The following is a 20,865-nucleotide window of genomic DNA, read 5'->3' as shown; positions in this document are numbered from 1 at the left end:
CTCATTTTCATTCTTAAATCTAAGTTAGATAAGGAAGAGTTATCCATATCTTACAAATATGGTTATAGGAAATTTAATGATCTGTTCAAGATCAGACCTACTTTTAGTGACATGATAAGCGTGATTCCCTTATTAGAGTGATTGAATATACTAACAAGTTCATTGCCTCTGTGAGTTTGAAATATGAAGGACTGCCTCTACCATTCAACAGTATACTTCTTCCTTCTAAATTTTTTATTTAGTATATATATATACATATATATGGAGGAAGTAATTTTATTAAAATAAAACTTAGTATTCTATGAAGTAGAAGGCAAAACTTTAATATCATTTTGTAGATAAAACACAGAATTTTAAAAATAGATTTTTAGCAGGTTATTTAATGTGATACATCCAGAGGCTCTGCCATATTTATAAGAAATTGTTAATAACACAAAAACAACAACAGGTATAGACAAAAGGTCAAAAATATTAAAAGGTCAAAATATATATAAAGGATCAATGATAGCCAAAATATGCTGTGATGAATTTTCTCTAAAAATATTGCTTTTTGTTTTGTTTTTTAATTTGAGAAACTTGTGAGCTGAAAGCTATGGTTAAGACTTGGAAAGAAAATGGATAGAATTCTGGTTCATATTCCCACACTTTTTCATGACACATAACTTGTGTTGATGTCTGTTTCCTCATCTGTAAAGTTACTTTTTCTGGGTCTGCAACGTTAAGATCTATTCACATATTCATTCCAGATTTACCAGGCTTTAAGACAAGTACTTAAATGAGTACAAAGAATGAATCTGTGAAAAGTATAGAACTGGCCCTTGCCCCCACAAATTTCACAGTCTAGTAGGCTACACAGGCATTTCAACACAAGTTAGAATAATCAATGAATAGTTACAACTAAGAAAGGTTTCATTTAGAAAGTAATTTTCCAAAGGAAACTTGCAAGAATGAACCCTCCAGGGAAAATATGTTACATGCAAGGAATCTCTGAGACAAGAAAGAGCTTGATCTTCTTTAGGAACTAGAAAAGGCATGTCTGGAAGAGAACCTGGAGGTGTATGACTGAAGGTACAAATAGGACCCAGATGATCTAAGGGCTTCTAGAAACCATAATTTTAAAACGGATCCTGAAAGAAGCAATAATTTTAAGCAGGAAAATTATATTAATAGATAGGCATTGTAAACAGATTATTCTAGCTCGTATGAATAAGAGAAAGTTATGGTTGAATGGGAACAAAAAAAGAAAGGAATGAATAACTTCCACACACATTTCTGACTAGACTAACTCTGCCTTTGCAATGCATAGGATTCAGTCTATGATGATGACTTTTAGCTTTCTGGTTCGGGCAACTTGAGCATTGTTGATGTCATTTCTCAAGATGAAGAATATTGTTGGAGGAGCAAGATTTGAAGAATAAAGATCAAACATAGGATCAGTTGTGTACTTGTAAAATTTGAAATGTCAAATCATTAGTAAGATATGTGGGTATAGATATAAGAAAATAGCTACAGCTTGGAGACATATTACATAAGTCTGTCAGTCTTAACAAGTGAAGGGTGTTTGAAGCCTGGGTGAAAATAAAATCCCCGAACAAATAATATCTAATTTTAGATATTACTCTAAAAAAGGATTGGTATATGTGATACTCACTGATGTTTCCTACCATGTAGGACTACTGGCACAGCATAGATATTCAAAGAGTATTTGAGTTAGTGAAGAGTAGAGGGTTAAGAACTGAATCCCAAGCAACTGTAATATTATATGGGAAGAAGAAACCACATCCCCTCTCGCCTCCCCCAACAAGACTTAGATGTAATAGAGGCACTGGAAAAATACTGGAGTGTAGCATTTTGGAAGTTATATTTCAAGAAGAAAAGGTGTAAAAAGAGTCAAATGATGCTGAGAGTTCAACAGAACTGAACCAAAACAGATGTGAAATGTCCTTATCACATGCAGCTTTGCTGAAGTGGTTGGGATAGAAATTAGGTAGGAATGGGCTAAGGACTGTACATAAGGGCAGGAAATTTAAGCTCCATGTTTATTTAAAGCTTTCAAGAAGTTTTTCTGTGAAGATGAAAATAGGGAGAAAAAAGACAGTGTTAGAAGGACTTTTATGGTGAAAAGACTAGATGAACTAGATCAGGTAGTCATGGAAAACACATAACAAACATATAGACAAAGCTATCTGAGAAGGTAGGAAATGGTATCCACCCCCTCTAGACTGTGCAGCTGATACAAAGTCAACACAACTTATTGGAAAGAGGGAAAATAACATACTATTTTATCTATAAAAATGTCACAAAATAATGTCTAATTTACTGGACTGCATCCACTTACTGCTAAGGACTCACGGAAAGCCCATATCAAAGACATGTCCTTATAGATTAAGAGTTGCTCCATTTACACCTAGGTTTCTTGAGGCACCTTTAAAGGCTGTGATGATGGGGAATTTGAGAGCCTTCAAACCCACAAAATCCTATAAAGTTAATATTATGTATTTGAAAAAAATGGAAAAATGCTTTCATTGCAACCACTCTAATAGTTATGATTTATTTTTTCCATTTTTTTTAAATATTAAAACTCATTAGAAATAAGTTAAGTTGGTCTTAAGTCTTTTTGTTTAAGTTGGAGAAGAAATAGAGTTTAAAGGTTAATTTGTTTTTATTTATATTTGTATATCATGCATTGTAGATTGTCCAAATAAGTTCTATGAATTTTCAATTAAAATTCCATTACTTATGTGCATCAAGACATGTAATTTTTGTAAACAGTAGGCTAAACCTAGAGTACTTTTGTTTGACTAAAGCATTTTTTTTAAATTTGCTCACCTTGCATTAATATACAATATATTCTATTGATAATAAATTTTTTACATATATCTTTGTGAATACCAGATCTACATAGTTTATGATTCTGATTTTTAAAAGTATTCTCTAATTATTAATATTGTCCTATTTTTATTTCTTATTAAATATGTGCTTACTTTGAAAGATGTGCCTTTGGATTTACATAAAAATAAAATATGCAGAATCAGTCATGTTCCTTTTTGGAATATTCATGCAGCATAATTCTATTTTATTTCTTTTATAAATAATAAGAATGTTGGGAAGTTATGGTGAATTGAATGTTATAAAAATTATCACAAACTTATTTATGGAACTAGAGGCTGATAAAAGCATTTATTGATTTGTTCTATAATTCTAACGACTAAAAATACTACACATTCATCAATTGGATATAATGTAATACTTTAAAAATCCTTGGAGATAAATTTGTTTTGAAAACCATTTCTTTTGGCTTACAACATGTTTGATTTTGTCTTTAATTAAACAAAGGATGACCTTGGTATTTTTCAGTAATTGTGTACTTTATCTCCTGTTGTTATTCTGAGTTGGTATGTCTAATTTTAACATTGACTATCAATATAATTTGATGACAAAAATTCTGATCATACATTCTTACCATCCAGTGATAATATAATTCTGGCTGGTAACATATAATACATACATACGAGGTCTTCAAATGGATAAGCTAAAAAAAGAAATTATATAAATGGTCAAGAAATTTATTGCTAAAAATTTTCAGTTAATTTGTATTTTCATGGGCTTTTAAATTATACTTCTAATGCACTATAGAGTAAAATTATTTTGATGACTTTTAGTCTAGTTTCAAGTAACATGAATATACACTTTCATTTCTGGATAATTCAACAGGAGCAGAAAACACAATTATTGTCTTAAGATTAAGTTTATGGTTGCTATAGAACATAAATTAAAGAAATTCTAAAACAATGGTGAAAGTGAAGTCCAGTTAACTGGAGAAAACTAATTTTAAATCTCTGTAATTCTTACTCAGAACTAAATATTGATACTACATACACAATATATTTATTTTGTTTAGCACATAATGAAAAAATAAGTCTATAAATTACATTCATAATCTTCACATCTTAAAATTGTTTTAAAAGGGGCACAATGACATATATCTAGAGTTTGCCTATGGCCAACTGGGCTAATGCTTTTAGCTTCTATTATTGCAAATTTTCATTATATGAGGATGTAATTATCACTTATATTTCTTGGTAGTTCATTTATTATTAAAATATAAATGCTTTCATTAAATATGTATTCTAGGAAATTAAGATAGAAAAAATTATCAACAAATATTGTAGAATATGTTTATCTCATATTAAATATAGCACTGTGAATTTACTGGTAACACAGTGGAAGTACTGATGACTTTTCCCTTATAAGTTATATTTTCAACTTATAAGTGAAAGATGTTCACATTTAAATAATCAGTGACAGCAATAATGTCTGAGTAATGTGAAATAAGTATTATTAATATTGATCCTCATCTAAGTTGTTAATGTGTGATAACTATTTAGAAATGCTTTATATAATATTTTAGACTTTGTCTTGTATCAAAGTAATTTTTGTAGGTAACTGTTAATGGCTTTGTGTAAATCTGGCATTAATTATTTTCTCTTTTTTTTTCTTTCCTACTGTCATGTTTTTTCTTTTTTTATTTTCACATTTGTAACTACTCTTTTTTTCTTAATTATTTTATTCTTATTCTATTTTCAAAAACAATTTTCATCATACAGATAAATGCTGTGAAGCGAATACAGGCGAAAATGGAAGCCAGTCATGGCAGCTGAATGCTGCTGGGTTTTCTTTCATTATAGCCATAAGTTTGTCTTGTGTGTTTTAATGCTGTTGTTATATCAGATGAAATTTCCTTATATGCCCTGAAAATTAAAAAAATAGTAATTACAAGGCTATATAATTATAATAAAATTTTTCTAAGGCCCAATTAATTATGCATGTGTTTTTGCTCATGAACAATTAGTCTTTTATTCCCTTCTCCAAATTGTCAACCTTTGAAGTGGATAATTTGTCAGAAAATTACTGAAGGAAATTTAGTCAGAATTGTTTCTTCCAGATAGCAATTCACTGCATAACATGCTTTATTTTAAAGTTTCCTTTAATTCCTAAAGTTGACCTTGTTAAATATCATGTCACTTGTACTTGGAACTTAATCATTTGCTACATCTAATCTTCTTTCATTTCATTATTTGGCAAATATAGTTCAATATCCATGGTCATACATTGTATAAATGGTAATTTTATTATGTAGAATTGTGGATCACTTCTATTGATTTCACTTGTTACTTGTACCTGTAAGTTTCCTACTTTATGAACATTTCTAATATTTCAAGACATTAGCATTTATATAAAACATAAACATGATATTTTATTAGATGTGTATCTCTATTGCACTGCCTATTTTTCCTTTCTTGATCTAAAATGTCTTAAAGGTTAAATGCGCAACAATTTTTTTCTTTTAAAATTCGACACTATTTTTTTTCATAAAGTAAAAATATCTCTCTGCAACTGCCCCATAGTTAATAATAAATTAAATTTTAATATGTCTAAATAGTTACACCCAATTCACTGGGTTCGTATTATGTGTTGAGCTGGCATCAAATCCTGTTGTTTTAACAACATATATAGTTATTTATTCCATTTGTCTGAACACCTGAAAGTTAGCTTCTTTGCAAGGATCAGAGAGACAGAAGTAAATATTTTAGCCACTACTTTCAAGAAGACGAAATTAAGTTGGGAGGGAGGTATTACTAGATTCTAAATTTCACAGAAAGCTCCACTTGAGGGAGCATGAAAATTATTTTTCATGTTTTGCATTTCCAGTCATTTTAAAATAAGAGAAGAATGTGTTTTCCACTTGAAACCATATTCTATCAACTGATTTTTACTACTTATTCAACAAAATTAGGAAGCAACCAGATTTATACACACACACACACACATAAAAGTGACCATTACTTACTTGATAAATCAAATGATTTGAATCTGGGCTTTGAGATTCACTCATCAAAAGCAATTAGTTTGTGGCCAAAAGCATTCTCTCTGTCTCATTTTAAAGAAATATCTGCAGAACACTTTCATGTGAGGTCTAGGGCTAGGCCTACCTTTAGTAGCGAGTTTTCTTTTAACTAATCTTTTCCAAACTCTTTACTGTCCACTGCTGTTATTTCTTGTCATCTAACAGTAGACCTGTAGACTACAGAAATAAACCATCAACTGAGTAAACACATTTCTGCTTCTCTCCTTTCTCCCTTGCTAAGACTAAGGGATCCCCCAATTCATACAATATTGAAATCTAACCAATTTATTGGAAAAGTTTTGTTTTTCAAATTACCATAGCCAATGTTCCATTTATTAGAAACTAATTATAATCACATATTATATTCCTTGATATTTGAAACTAGAAAAATATATATTGATTACTAATATGTAGAAAGTGTTGAGAAAGAAAGAAATTCTAGTAACACCTCCAAGAATTATTTTTCACATTCACTATAACCTACTGGATCTTTCCAATAAGTTATAAATATTTCCAGGAAAATGTCATGTAGAATTTATTGTGACTTTGGTTCACAAAATATTTTTTGAGAACATGTAATATGTCTTTTTTAAGTGAACACAAAGTTGATTTATTTTAAAATTTTACATAACTCAAGGACACTAACAATGACACAAGGAATACTCAAGGTCAGATTTACATGAAAATGAGACAGTTTGATAGGTTAGAGTAGACTATAAAGTTAAAATTTTATCTCAGCAGTTGTTTACATTTAAGGAGTTTAGATTTTTTTGAACATCTGAATGTAGATCCAGTTTTTAATCCCGAAATTTATAAGCAATCTCTCATTTGGTCATATTTTTATTCTTAGATGAATTTTACAGATCTGAGATCTACTAAATCCTTCAAAAATATTCTCTGAGGTTATTATTTTAAGAAATAATAGACTTTGTGTTTTGCTTTGTTTTCTATAAGAAATTGGAGAGAACATACTGTAAGCATTGAAGGTATTGCATTTCAATAAATGAGACCTTAGAAATTCTAAATTCTCAGGTTTTAAAAAATCTTAATAATGTAGGTGTTACTGAGTTATCTTTTTTATTACCTGAACTTTACCATTGTTATATGCCACAATAAAATCTGGCAGCTTACGTTTGAGTCTAATTAGCATCTGTCTATAGGTTTAAATTAATGTGATTTTTGATAAGTAAGACATAAAAATTCAAGCTTATTTTAAATATCTTCCTCATATCATCCAGTAGTTATATCATACGGTGAGTCTGAAATAAATTATGTGTCTGAACATGTGTATATATAAACTTGTGTGTTGAGATGAGTGTAAGGTTTAATCACTACATATAATCTAAAATATATGTCTATGTCTAATAATGAGTGTATCATATCTCCCAATGTTAAAACATTTAGAAAGTTTGTTTGATCATATTATTACAGTTATAAAACTAACTTGATGTACTTATACATGATCACCATTATCTGCATGTGAATTATCAGAATTAATTTTATGGACCTGGATATGTCCTTTTTTCTCCTTTCAACCCATTCCTACTCTTTCTTCTTTCCTCCATTTTACATTCAATCTTACCAGCTTCTCTACCCCATTCAAACTTTTGTAATTATCAGCTCACTAGTAAGCCCACAGACACCATGTTTCAGATATGCTCACAGACTGTGCCTAGGAGGTAGCAGTAAATTCTTCTTTCCTGTGAAATTTCTTACATGGAAGAACTTTACGTAAATTTCTATTTTAGATCCTACTATGTTAATGCTTTTGCTTATAAGTACTAAATATAATTTTGGTAAACCTGACACTCATATTCTTCCCCAAAACATTACACAAATGCACATATATGCCTTCATTACTGGTGGACATGAAAAACATTTGAAACTCAAATGTTTAAAGATTTTAATATACACATATTATAGGTATTGTATTAACATTTACATAAGTGTAATTTAAATTTTTATATATAAAACAAATACATACATGATTTCATTGCAAATAAATTTGACTTTTCAAATATTCAACATTTTTAAAATTAATAATTAAAGTCACTAATATGTATAGTAGTGCTCATGTTATACAATTGGAGTCAATTAGGATATAATTATAATTTAATTCTAAAATTTTCTATGTAAGAATACCCATTTATTATGCTTGATATAAGTCAAAAATAAAAGAAGGAAAATTCCAAAGCAGTTTCAACCACGTACAGTTGGATTTATTCATTTATATTAAACAAAATACATTGTGCAAAAAGAAGCCATGTGCTTTTGAATCCAGAGATACTTTATGTATCTTTTAGATACATTAAAAGTATTTTAAATGTTATGTGGTATACTTACACTAAGAATTGTGAAATAAAATCTTAAAATTATATATGATTTATCAATCAGTATGGGTTTTTATTCCACCGATACAGTAATAAGGTATATTTGAATCTAGCTTTCAATAATAGCCAATATTATGCATGATGATATTTTCAGTATGTAGCAATACATTAAGAAATATCCCTAGTCATCTAACATTATCTTAAAATACTTACTATGATATTAGCAGCATTAAGAGCTTGAAGTAATCAGTTAAAAATTACCTAAATGAAATACTATTATTATGTTTTTATTGCCCTTATGTGTTTTGATTTTACTCAGTGAATAATGATGTAGGATTATAATGGACTTACCTAAATGTAATTTTATGTGATTTATTTTGGTTAATATATGTAAGGCAGACATAGTGTTATATCCTTTAAACAATCTTATAAATTAGGTAGGTTTTCTCATGTTTTAAAAATTTATTTTCTTTCTTCCTTCTTTATTGCTGATCTCTCTCTTTTAATTATGTTTCTCTCCCTTTCTGTCTCCCCCCTTTTTCTTTCTCCCGTTCTCTCCCATATCTCTCTCTCTTCTTTCTCCCTCCCTCTCTTTCATTATCTAGCCATAAATTAAAACTATTGTTTTATATAACCTACACAATTCATTAACTTCAGTCAAGAATATATTTATCTCACATATTACTTTGATTTCTTCTATGTTTCTTCTATTATTTTCTCTTAATCATTTGTAAGTTTTAAAATCCTAGCATTTGCAACGGTATGGAAATATGTCATAAAACCTTCAACAAGTCTAATATATTACATAGCTTGCTCAAATTTATATATTTCAAGTGGTTAAATGATTGTATATACAAATATTGTACAAATAGCCCTTGAAATGATTATAGTATAAGTTGAAATTGGTTGTAAGCCATTTCCAGATCAGTTATGTCATAAATAAAATGAAGAGTATTATTTTATCTTTAAATCTTAATAGTTAATATTCAAAAGATATGACCACAGTATATTTTAAAACTTAACTAATGGAAAATAACTCTTTCTAATGGCTTATAAATATGTTCTCTTACAAATTATCATCCAAATTGGAGTATTCTAGTTTTAACTTTAAATACAAAGTTGGAATAGTCTCTCTGTTGACTGTATCATACTTAAAAACTTAATGAACACATAAGGATTATTCAAGTATATAACCATAATCTCAATTTTATCTAAGACAAAAAAGTCTTCACTTTCTATCTAATTTATTTTTTGAAATATGAAGATGAGAGTTTAATATCAATACTTTGTTTCTCAAATACCTTTAGTTTTGTTGCATTATCTAAAATTATGTACCCAATAAAGATCTTCAGCAATAATCCTCCATTCCCCACAACTATTAACTAATCTCCACATCTAAAATATCTGCTAGTAAATATTAAAAATAGAATAAAACATTCTATAACATCTATTTTAGTTAATATTTAGTAAAATGAAAAAATCAATATCTAAGGAATGTATAAAATACATATGTTTAAGACTTCTATTAGTGTATCTGAGAGGGTATTAAGTCTATCTGATTTCTTTTGTTGGTGGATTATTTTATACCTACTTTCTTAAGGATACATTCATTGACATTGAATTAAATTTTATTTTAAGTGTGAACTAATCTAATGGTTGTATTAAGTCTAGGTATATTGCAAATTTTCTTAATTTGTGTATGTTTCAGTTAAATTCAGTTTTTCTTCATCATTCCATTTTAGGTAATAAAAATATAAAGTTCCACATGGCAAAGAATGCATAAGATTAAGACATAACACCATTTAAGAAATTATATTGAGTTTACTTTTATTCTATGTATGTACTAAACGGGAACTACAAAAAGTCTCCTAGATAATCTTATTTTTTCCTAAAAGTAAGCTACACAATTCATTGGCTTCGGTCTAGAATATATTTATCTCACATATTACTTTGATTTTATGTACAATGCTTCTGTTTTAAAGTGACTATTTCTGATCATTTTAATTGCATTTGTTTTCATCATAGCTTATTTTCTTGAAAAAATGTACATGTTATAAGTGTATTGTCTTCAGTATCATCTTATTTAAAATCCCCAACATAATATCCAACACTATATGTAACCCTATGCATGTGTTTCATAGTATATTAAATGTCATTTTTTTTTCTGTAGCTCTGTGTCTCCATTGTTGTAATAAAGAAAACTGAGGAAAAGCTTTGTTATATGTGTTTTCTTTATTACTGGTACAACCTTTTTGTCCTTGTTGTGTGTTTTCATGTCTAACTTGATCAAATTTAATATCTCAAAAATTATTTACTTCGTCAGAAACTGGAAACTAATTGAATAATTTCAATTTTGTATAACCAATACATCATCAGCACACTCATAACAATTTATCTTATTTGTAAAAATAACTTAGAAATAATATCAAATATTGTTACTTTCAGAGTAAACTAGTTCTAGGGTCTTCATAGAATCCTTGATCACTAGTGGAAGTCAAAATGATCATATGATATTTTAACAAAACACATGCACATAGATAATAATTTCAATAATGTAGAGTTTGTGGAGCAGTGTCCATTGCTAGCAAAAGTTCATAAAAGCAGACATAAATGCTTAAAGAGATTTTTTCGAATTCCTTTGGTTCCTGCATCGCTATAATTTATTTTGGTTTGAGCACCATGAGAATACAGTTGCAGAAAATTATTTACATCCTGTGCTTGTCCACTGCCAAGGTATTAAACAAAAATAATAGGTTTGGAAACTTATGAAAAATAATAATCACAAAAACAAAAGCAGCTTCTCCTTGGACATCAACTATATAAGACACTGTGAAGAATGTCCTAAATGCAATGCTTCATTCACTCTTCATAAAATTCTTCTGAAATAAATATAATTTCTCGCATATTTTCAATAAGATAGTGAGGACTAGAGAATTTCAATAATTTACATAGAGAAAAGCCACAAGTAAAAACACTTATTACTTTGTTAGTTCTATATTCCTCTACTATTCTGGGCTATTATGAAGAAACTAAAGAGATCTGAAGAAATCTGGGAATAGTCTAACCCTATTCTATTTTTTTATTGTTGTCAACAAACTGAGGATCAGAGAAACCAAATAGTCATTAACATAGTCGAGAATCTTGGACTCTCAGTTTTCCTCCTTTTATTTGTTTTTTTAAACAAATTACACTAAGTTAAAGTTGACATTACTAAATTTGTGGCCTATAAGTTATGTTGTCAGCCTAGTTCCTCTGCTTTCTTCTTGATTGGCCAATGAAGAATACTGTGTGACACAGAAGAGGCCAGGCACACACAAACCACAGTTTATTCCAGTAATCATAATACTTCTCTTAGTCAGCTGCTATCTTTCTCACTCAAACTTTTACATATAGCCACTTCCCATGATCAATGTAAATAAACAGACAGTGAGTTTATGGTTTTAAATGAATATCAAATTAAATTTTAATCACTTCCTTGTTTTTACACAGTTTCTGAAAACATCTTTTAAAATTACTTATTTATCTTGTTGGTAGAAATAGATAATTTTCTATTAATATAAATGATACCTTTTATTTACTGTCTATTAAAAATAAAATAGATATTTGCATCTCAATATTTATCCTTTCGTTTTAAGAAATCAAAATAAATAGTTTCAATACTCATAATTTGCATAGCAGCTATGTTGCTTGCTTCTCTACTGATTTCTTATTTAATACTACAAAGAGAAATGTAAAATGTTTAAAAACAAATATTAATAGTAGAGTATTTTATTTTTATGTTTAAATATTAAAAGTAAAAGTCATCTCTTCAAATTGTCATTTCTGTTTTAAAGAAGTTTGAGCAACATGCTTTCAGTTTGCTACTGTTTCTATATAATTTGTCAAAAGTTGCATTGGATGATCATTGCATGGAATGTTAAATGCAAAACTACTTGAGCCTTCAGGAAAATGACCAGAAAAATATTCTACTCCTCAGCGTTTGTTGGTGAAAACCAAAAATGTTTACATGGTATTTTTTTTATAGTGGCCTGTGATTTTTTTTTCCTTTGAATGGCTCAGTTATGCAGGAAGGTTTATTTACAGGGAGAAGTATTTCACTAAAGCAGGAAATAGTATAGTTCATTGATGGGTTCTGTCATCCAAAAGTAGGAGGCTAAAAACATTTAAGACATATATGTTTGTTACTCATTACTTAATATATGGTCTTTTTCTTTTTTAGTTATTAAAGGTAATAAAAGAATGAACATTGTTTTTATAAACATCTGCAATCAATCAAAGCATATTATCCATTCCCATGCAGGTTTGAAAATATTACCATTGCATTTTTTTCTTTTAGAGAAACTTTATTTTTAGACAATTTTAGGTTCAGAGCAAGATTGAGGGAAGGTAAGAAGAGTTCCCATGTACCTCCTATCCACGTTAGGTACAGCCTCCCCCATTATCAATATCCAACCCCAGAGTGATACCTTTATTACAGTTAATGAATCCACACTGACACATCATAATCACCCGAAGTGCATGGATATATTAGAGTTTCCTGTTGGTGTTGTATATTCTGTAGGTTTGGACAAATTTATGATGACATGTAAACCACCATTATAGTTCCATCCAGTGTAGTTGGGGTGCTCCAAAAACCCATGGTGCTCCACCTATTTATCCCTCCCACCCCTTCTAGTCCCTGGAAACCACTGATCTTTTTTGCTATCCCCATAGATTTGCCTTTTCCAGAATGTCTTTTAGTTGGAATTATTCATTATGTAGCCTTCTCAGATTGGCTTCTTTCACTTATTAACATATATTTAAAGTTTCTGCATGTCTTTTCATGGTTTGCTCATTTCTTTTTAGTGCTGAATAATATTCCATTGTCTGGATGCACAGTGGTTTATTTATCCATTCACTCATTCAAATATGTCTTGGTTACTTCTAGCCATGGTATTTTTAAAATGAATCGGAATTCTATATCTCTTATAACTCATAGTATAAAATGTACTAATTCAGATGCAATATATTATAGTAGATGTTTATATGAACCTACATGGTTAAAATATGTAGTTTTAATATGGTATATTGGATTTGTTTGGTATAACTCTAAGTAGAAATTGAAATCTCTAACACACAATACAATGAATATCTAAAACTGAAAATTTTGTAAAACCTAATATATTATCATACATTCATAGGAAACTAACAATACTTGCCATTCATATATTTGTTCACATTTTTCATTTATTTTGCCACATGTCTAGAAAATTTATAAGTCTTAAAGATAAGTAAAAATTTCATTTTAAAATAGGTTAAATGATTTTGAATTTCAAAGCAAATTATAAAATACCAATTGGAATATAATGCAATATAAGTATGTTTTAATTTTATAATATAGTATTTAAGAAAAAATAATTTGCACAAAGAAAATTTATTATCCATTTTCTGTATATCGGATCACTTTTTAATATTAACAGAAAAATAAAACTGGTCAGGCAATGGTTGAATGAAGGAGCTAATATTTAAATTATTCTCTTCTTTATCACTGGCCAATATCTGTTTTGATCACATTAATTCAGATCTCTGAAGTTTTTTCCCAACTAAATGAAAACTTTACTTTTTTATGGGAGGTAAATAAAACACATTCATGAATGCAAACTGAATACATATCATCAGATTTAAACAAAGTATAGAGCTAATGAGGTAAGAATATACTTCAAAAGTAGTAGTTTGATTGGTTAGATAAAACATATAAAAGTATTTTATATGGTCTCTTATGCCATTTTTTGGAGAGGGTTTGGTGGCAAAATGATCTCAGATCCAGCATACATAACAATTTGAAATGTCAATGTCAGTAAAGAGACTAGATATTTTGTTGTGCAAGGACTTTAGATATTTCATAATTTCCCATAATTTAGACTTGTGTGAGATTTATTAAAGCAACATTTTAAAATATGCAGTTCTAAAGTTTTCAGTAATTTGAAACTTTTATTACAAAAGAGCTATTATCTCTTAGTTTGTTTTTAGCCAAGACTTTTTTCAAAATTAGCACAGTTAATTATCTTTAATTCTCTTTCTTATGTTAAAATCTCCATTACTTTAAAGGATACCAAGAGTTTGACAAGTTTTCATCAACATTGCCATAGAAACATAGCAACCTCATATTTTAATCATTCACTTTTTACATAAGATTGTTTAAAAAGATAGATACCAAAAACTTAAGGAGGATTGTTTAGAAGCAGGGTGAATATGATGGACCACTAAAATGTCATTTCAATTAGAAGTATATAGAATAGTTATACATAATTATAAACATATGCGTTATATAATTTTATAGGATTATTTTATTCATTGTCTATTTTTAAAATATATTAATGGAAATTAATCATATAATGTTAATTCAATCCCTAATCACATATAAGAGACTGAACCTAATTACTTCCTCAGCTCTCCAATCCAAACATCAACAAGGAGTTGCCATGCTTGTACAGAGTTTGAATATGGGCATGGGACAGGAAGGGAGGCAGACTGGACAGACATTTGACAGGTACTACCCTGGCCCAGGCCTCCACTAGCTCTCTTCTGATCATCCTCAATAGATTTTATATCCCTTTCTGTGTACTCCCTAATGGCTCCCTACTATCTTTGGGGGAAAAAAATCATAATTCCTAGTTTGTTGGTGGCATTATTCATTTCTTATTTTTTTATTTTGGTTTCCCTACTTCTTAGTTAATACATTCACTTGCAAGTCCCATTCTTTTTAACGTTATCCATCACCTAACCAAACTCAACCCCCACCAGTCACCTATAATACCTTACCTCTAATTCTTTCTAAATTCAGAATATAGCATATATTTTCATACTTTGTTGTTGTTCACCCCATGTTCTGACTGAAATAGACTCCCACATTGAATAGAAAGCTTGTTCTTATTCTTGAAAACCATTCAAACATTATATTCTCTATTATGTGTGACCATTGGCCACTAACTTGTATGCATCTCCCACCTATCTCCTCAGGTCACATTATTATTTGCCAATAGAAAAACAATCACACAGCATTCCAGTTTCTCAATGATATATTTTAATAACTCTTCCCAGTACATCATAATACCCAAGAGAAAAGAGGCATTTGCCTTATTCTTACTTTATCCTCACAACTGGTTCACACAATTGTTTAATAACATTGGGACAAATCAAAGGATGAGTACACATTTTGACCAATTTTTACCTGGGCAAAAATATTATTATTGTAATATCAGAGGGCTAGAAAACATTTTGAGAAAATATTTCATTTATAATTTCACCTTTACAAACAAACATGTATAGGAAAAGTTACCCTTAGAAAAAAGCATAAAGTTTTACAAACTTAAATGCCATTTATACAGTATATATGTTTATAATTCCCTTCCCATTACTAAACAAAATATTCTCAATTAGAAACTTCTTGGCCTAAATTAGAAATTAAGGAAAAACAAATAATTAAAAGAGTATGGTTTATTAGTGCTACATTTTTACCCCTCCACCTCCCAAATAATACTTCTCAGTAGTGAGAACTGATTTGAAGGAAAATTTTAGATTGTTATTGAGTTTATCTATCATACAGTTATACATGTAACAGAACATTTCCACAAAACATTCAAAATGACTAGAGAATGGAAACAGTGGTAAAAATAAGTGATGGAAAATACAATCTTCTCCTCCAAATAAGGAGGGTGTGTGAAAAAAGTTGTTAGTAAGCAATAAAATTTCATCGTCAACAAGGAAATTGACCTGCCTGTATGGAGTATGGAAATGGACATGGAATAGAAAAGGGGACATTACATCTTGATTGCATCAAGATTAGCTAAATACACATAAAATGATAGAAAGAAAATAAATTACCACTTTATTAAATGTACCAAAAATAGCCTAAGGACGTAACACATATAAATATCAACACTAGGTTTTATTCATATATTAAGTAATATTAAAAATTGTTGGTAAATTTTACTCACAATTTTTAAAATCTGAAGTTTTCAAATTCCCCAAATAATATATAGATGCTGCCAATACTATTATCAAGAATAAGAAAGTTAGAAAATCATATAAAATGAAGATCCACAAAAGTGTACTCACCTTTAACATAAACTTTTGAGATCTGTTTCTAGATACATAAAGAGCTTCAATGAACTCAATACATATTCATTTGAAAGCAGAATATACTACTCTCACATGATTCTAAAAACTAAAAATCCCTCAAACTGTTCACAAAAAATCTATGAACTGGTGTAATTTGGTATAGTTAATTACTTTTTCATGATTGTAACTCAATTTTTATTTTTAATATTTTTAAACCTTTTAATTTTTATAAGCCAAGACTCCTTTTCCAGAATGTAATCTCTTAGATAAGGCTCCATAGTTTTCTCTGCACTGATATCAATACTCTATCCACAACCATCACAGATAATACTGGCATTACATATGTCTTTTCTTTAAATTGTTATTTGAAAAATGCATGAGATTACATGTTGTACTCACACCATTTTCATTTAATTAGTTCTGTAATCAGTTGTATATCTGAAAAACATAAACTTGAGTGAACTCAAAAAGTTGTTAATAAATGCATTTTGTCAGGATGTTAAAAGATGTAAATGTCTTTTGCCCGCTTTTGCTCGCTTTTAATGGTGTTTTTTATTTTTTTCTTGCTGATTTGTTTCAATTCTTTGTAGATTCTGGATATTAGCCCTTGATTGCATGTAGTTTGCTAATATTTTCTCCCACTCTGCAAGCTGTCTGTTTGCTCTGTTGATTATTTCCTTAGCTATGCAGAAGGATTTTAATTTAATCAAATCCTATTTATATATTCTTGTTGTTGCTGTCATTGCCTTTGGTGTCTTGGTCATAAATTCTTTGGCTAGAAAAGGTTTCTACATATCTAGAACTTTTTCTACATTTTTGTCTAGATTTCTTATGATTTCATGCCTTACATTTAAATCTTTTATCCATCTTGAATCACTTTATTGTGAGTGGTAAAAATATGGATCCTGTTTTATTCTTCTATATGTGGCTATCCAATTTTCCCAGCTCCATTTATTGAACTCACCCAAAGTGATTTAAAGATTCAATGCAATCCTCATCAAAATACCAATGTCATATTTCAAAGATCTAGAAAATATAATTCTGTGCTTCATTTGGAAACAGAAGAGCCCGAATCTGAATAGACAAAGCAATCTTAAGCAAAAGGAACAAATCTGGAAGCATCACATTACCAGACTTCGAATTATACTACAAATCTATACTAAGCAAAACAACATGGTATTGGCACAAAAACAGAGACATAGACAGGTGGAACAAAACAGAGAACCCAGATATAGAACCATCTATATACAGCCAACTGATCTTTAACAGCTATAAATTATTATTATTATTTTTTAAATCTCATAAATACCATGAACTATCCAAAGGGGAACCAAGACTTGACAGAGTAAAAGATTAGAACACAAATGAATAACAGTTTTTATTTTAGGGAGGTGATTTTGATTCACTTTTTAATAATCTTATGAAAATTTTAATCTTATTTTCTTTTTCAATGAAGATGAATTTATCTAAAATATTGAGTAAAATACCAATAAAATAACAGTAATGATAACAAAAACTACTGTTGAACTAGAGAAAAAAATAAATTATGGAAGGAGAAAATGCCAAAAATATTACAATATATTCTTAAATGAAACTGAGCAAAAGTCAATGTCACATATAAGTGACAATATGAGCATTACTAATAGTTATATGGCTTTCATGCATTTTAACATTAGTCTTACAAAGTTCAAGAAAGATTTTTTAAATGACATTTAGAAATAAGGAAATGACCAAAAAGAAATTTTACTACATAAGAAATGAAAAAATAAAAAAATGAAATGGTATAAAGATATAAAATTTGTTTAATTCTGATAACAGTAAAATTCATACCTAAAACAAGAAGAATGAAAATGATTTTAAGCATTAGGCCATAGTAAAATAAAATGTAAAATAAAAGTATGCATTTCCCAATTATTTTTATGCATCATCATTCAGGAGTGTCCACAATGTTCTAATGTTTGCATTTTCTAAAGTCTAGGAAGGTTTTGGGTAAAAATAGAGAAGATCTAATTTGTTTTTCAAAAGATGGTATAAATAAATGAAAAGTAACAAAAATTCACTATAAATAAAATTTTTCAGAATAATAGGTATAATAATTGAAATAATGACATATTTGTATAATGCTTTGGAATTTCCAAAGTACTTTTATATATGCTTCTAAAATGTGTGTCTCTATACAATATATATAGATACATATAGATATATAGATATAGATATAAAATTGTATAGGAAGATATATATGTATATATATTGTATAGGAAGATATGTGTAATAAAATCTATATGGTTCTATTTTAGTTATGATATAAAGGTTTCAGTATTTAAACTTTATCAGCAGTGAAACTGAGAGTAACTATTATTTAGGTATTTCCAATTATAGTGTATGGGTCACAAAGTGGGTGAACAACATAATTCACTGAAGAGAGAAAAAAATATTAAAATTTCTAGTAACATTTGTTATCTCATCTTTCTACTTTTTAAATCTTTATAATGTGCATGAATGTTTTAATGTATAAATATAAAATTTTAAAATAACTAATATTCCTAGCACAAAGAATGGTAAATGCTTGAGGTAATAGATATCCCAATTACCCTGATTTGATCATTACACATTGTCTGTATCAAAACATTACAGGTACTCCATAAAGACATACAACCATTATGTATACTTAATAATTTAAAATAAAATTTAAATATACATATATATGTATTACCAGTTCATAATTAAAAATAATAACACATATCTTGGGAGGGTATATTCAATTTTTTTCTAGATTTAGAGGGGAAGAAAGAAAAAAGGTGAAGAAGCAGAATATAAAATCTAATCATAGCTTCTATCAAGTTTGCTGTTTGTTTATTTTTTAAAATTTTGAATGAGTGGCAAATGGTATTTTTAAATAGTCTCGTTGATGCAATTTGCAATGATTTCTTCCTTTTTTCCCAATTGATATAGTTGACGAGTTATTGACCAGATATTGGAAACCTCGAAAGTTCAAACATTTTGTCTCAAATAGGGAAATTAAATGTGAATTAAAATTGAATGGATACATCGATTGATGGACACACACTAAGTAGCAGAAATGGAGGAAGCCCCTTGTTATGATACAGAAGACAAAATGGTGTTTAGAAAATTAGAACTAGTGTTACATTGTGCTCAGATTTAATATAAATGGTTTTATATATGTCAGTGAATTTTATAATGTGTGAATCAAAATTTTATTTTTACTTTTATTTATTTTGGATTGCAACAACAGCAAATGTGATTTGAAAGTAATGTTTCAAATATATAAAAATTGATATTTTGGAAGAGTTTTTTCTTAAGACCTATAAATATATAAAGATAACATTTATACTTCTATTTTTGATTCTCCACTGAGTTTAACTGAGAGATGACTGTTAAATTCCAAACATGAATCTTAACTAATTTAAATTATTTGGTTACTAATTTTCTAATGAACATGTCCAGTCTTCCCTCCAGGGAATAGAAACTCTTATTAATATATAATAAGGCATCTCTCTGTAAAACTCCATAAAGTTAAGGAATATTATTTTAGTTCTTGACAAAGGGCTTCTGTCATGAAATATAAAGGCTGCCATTTGGTCTATACTGGAAGAACATGGTGATTACACTTCATTCTCAATATCATCACCATTTTTAAAGTTATGAAACATTAAATATTTTAAAATTTCTTTTTAAATAGGATTTTGCTGACCTAAAGAATCTAGTTTCTACATTGATTGGCTCTTTCTACTTTCTGATACACATTATTTGTACTACATTTTGATATTTATTTTTTGAGGAGATCCTAGGGAAAATATCACAAAAATAAACATCAATTTAAGGTAATTTCCAAGTCTATAAGAAACAGATAATCTTGACAAACAGCTTTTCTAAGATAAAACAAGAAACTTTGTAAAATCCTTAGGTAGCTGGTTTGTAAATTAGTGTAATATATTTTTCTTTAAAATTAAGTATTATCTTGGAGTGTGTCTTCTGTAATGCAAATATATTATCATCATGCTAGCAAAAGTTCTTACTATTAACAATATACCCTTGTTAATATAGACATCTTATCCCTTTGTTCCTTTGTTGTGTCTCAGGAATCAATGACTAAAATGACATTTGGAGAATTTATAATGCTTCATAAGTAAATACAGACTTAAGTTGATATATAATAAGCCTAAAGAATTATGCTAGTTTTTAAATTTTTTTAATTATTATGTGTACATAATTGAATATATTTGTGGGATACATGTGATGTTTTGATACATACATACAACATATCATAATCAAAACAAAGTAATTGGGTGTTCACTACCTCAAGTGTTATGATTTCTTTGTATCAGGCACATTCCAATTCCTCCCTTTTAGTTATTTTAAAGCATATCATAAGTTTTTATTGACTATAGTCACTTTAATTCTATTATAGTACATTTCAGGGAACCCCTCCAGTTCTACACAAGTTTAGTGTACACTCAATGAATGTTTGTGAAGCATAAATGGATTGATGGTACTTTTTTTTTTTTT

The 20,865-nt window shown here is 28.7% G+C and overlaps 1 protein-coding gene across 2 annotated transcripts in view; it reads left to right on the top strand.

Moving 5' to 3' along the window:
• NCAM2 (neural cell adhesion molecule 2) overlaps positions 1 to 20,865 on the top strand; it is a 503,392-nt gene that overhangs the window by 444,201 nt on the left and 38,326 nt on the right. Inside the window, exon 16 of one of the 2 annotated variants that reach the window (XM_012735843.2) lies at positions 4,608 to 5,825. The exons of the other annotated variant lie outside the window; for it this stretch is intronic. Within the exon in view, the coding sequence (XP_012591297.1) occupies positions 4,608 to 4,714 (107 nt within the window). The 3' untranslated portion in view covers positions 4,715 to 5,825. Of the gene's footprint in view, positions 1 to 4,607; positions 5,826 to 20,865 lie in introns of those variants that run through there. 2 annotated transcript variants of the gene reach the window in all.

The sequence above is a fragment of the Microcebus murinus genome, chromosome 1 (genome assembly GCF_040939455.1).
Source record: "Microcebus murinus isolate Inina chromosome 1, M.murinus_Inina_mat1.0, whole genome shotgun sequence".
Lineage (NCBI taxonomy): Eukaryota > Metazoa > Chordata > Mammalia > Primates > Cheirogaleidae > Microcebus > Microcebus murinus.
Note: the sequence above shows the minus strand (reverse complement) of the source record. Positions and strands in the feature narration are given on the sequence as shown.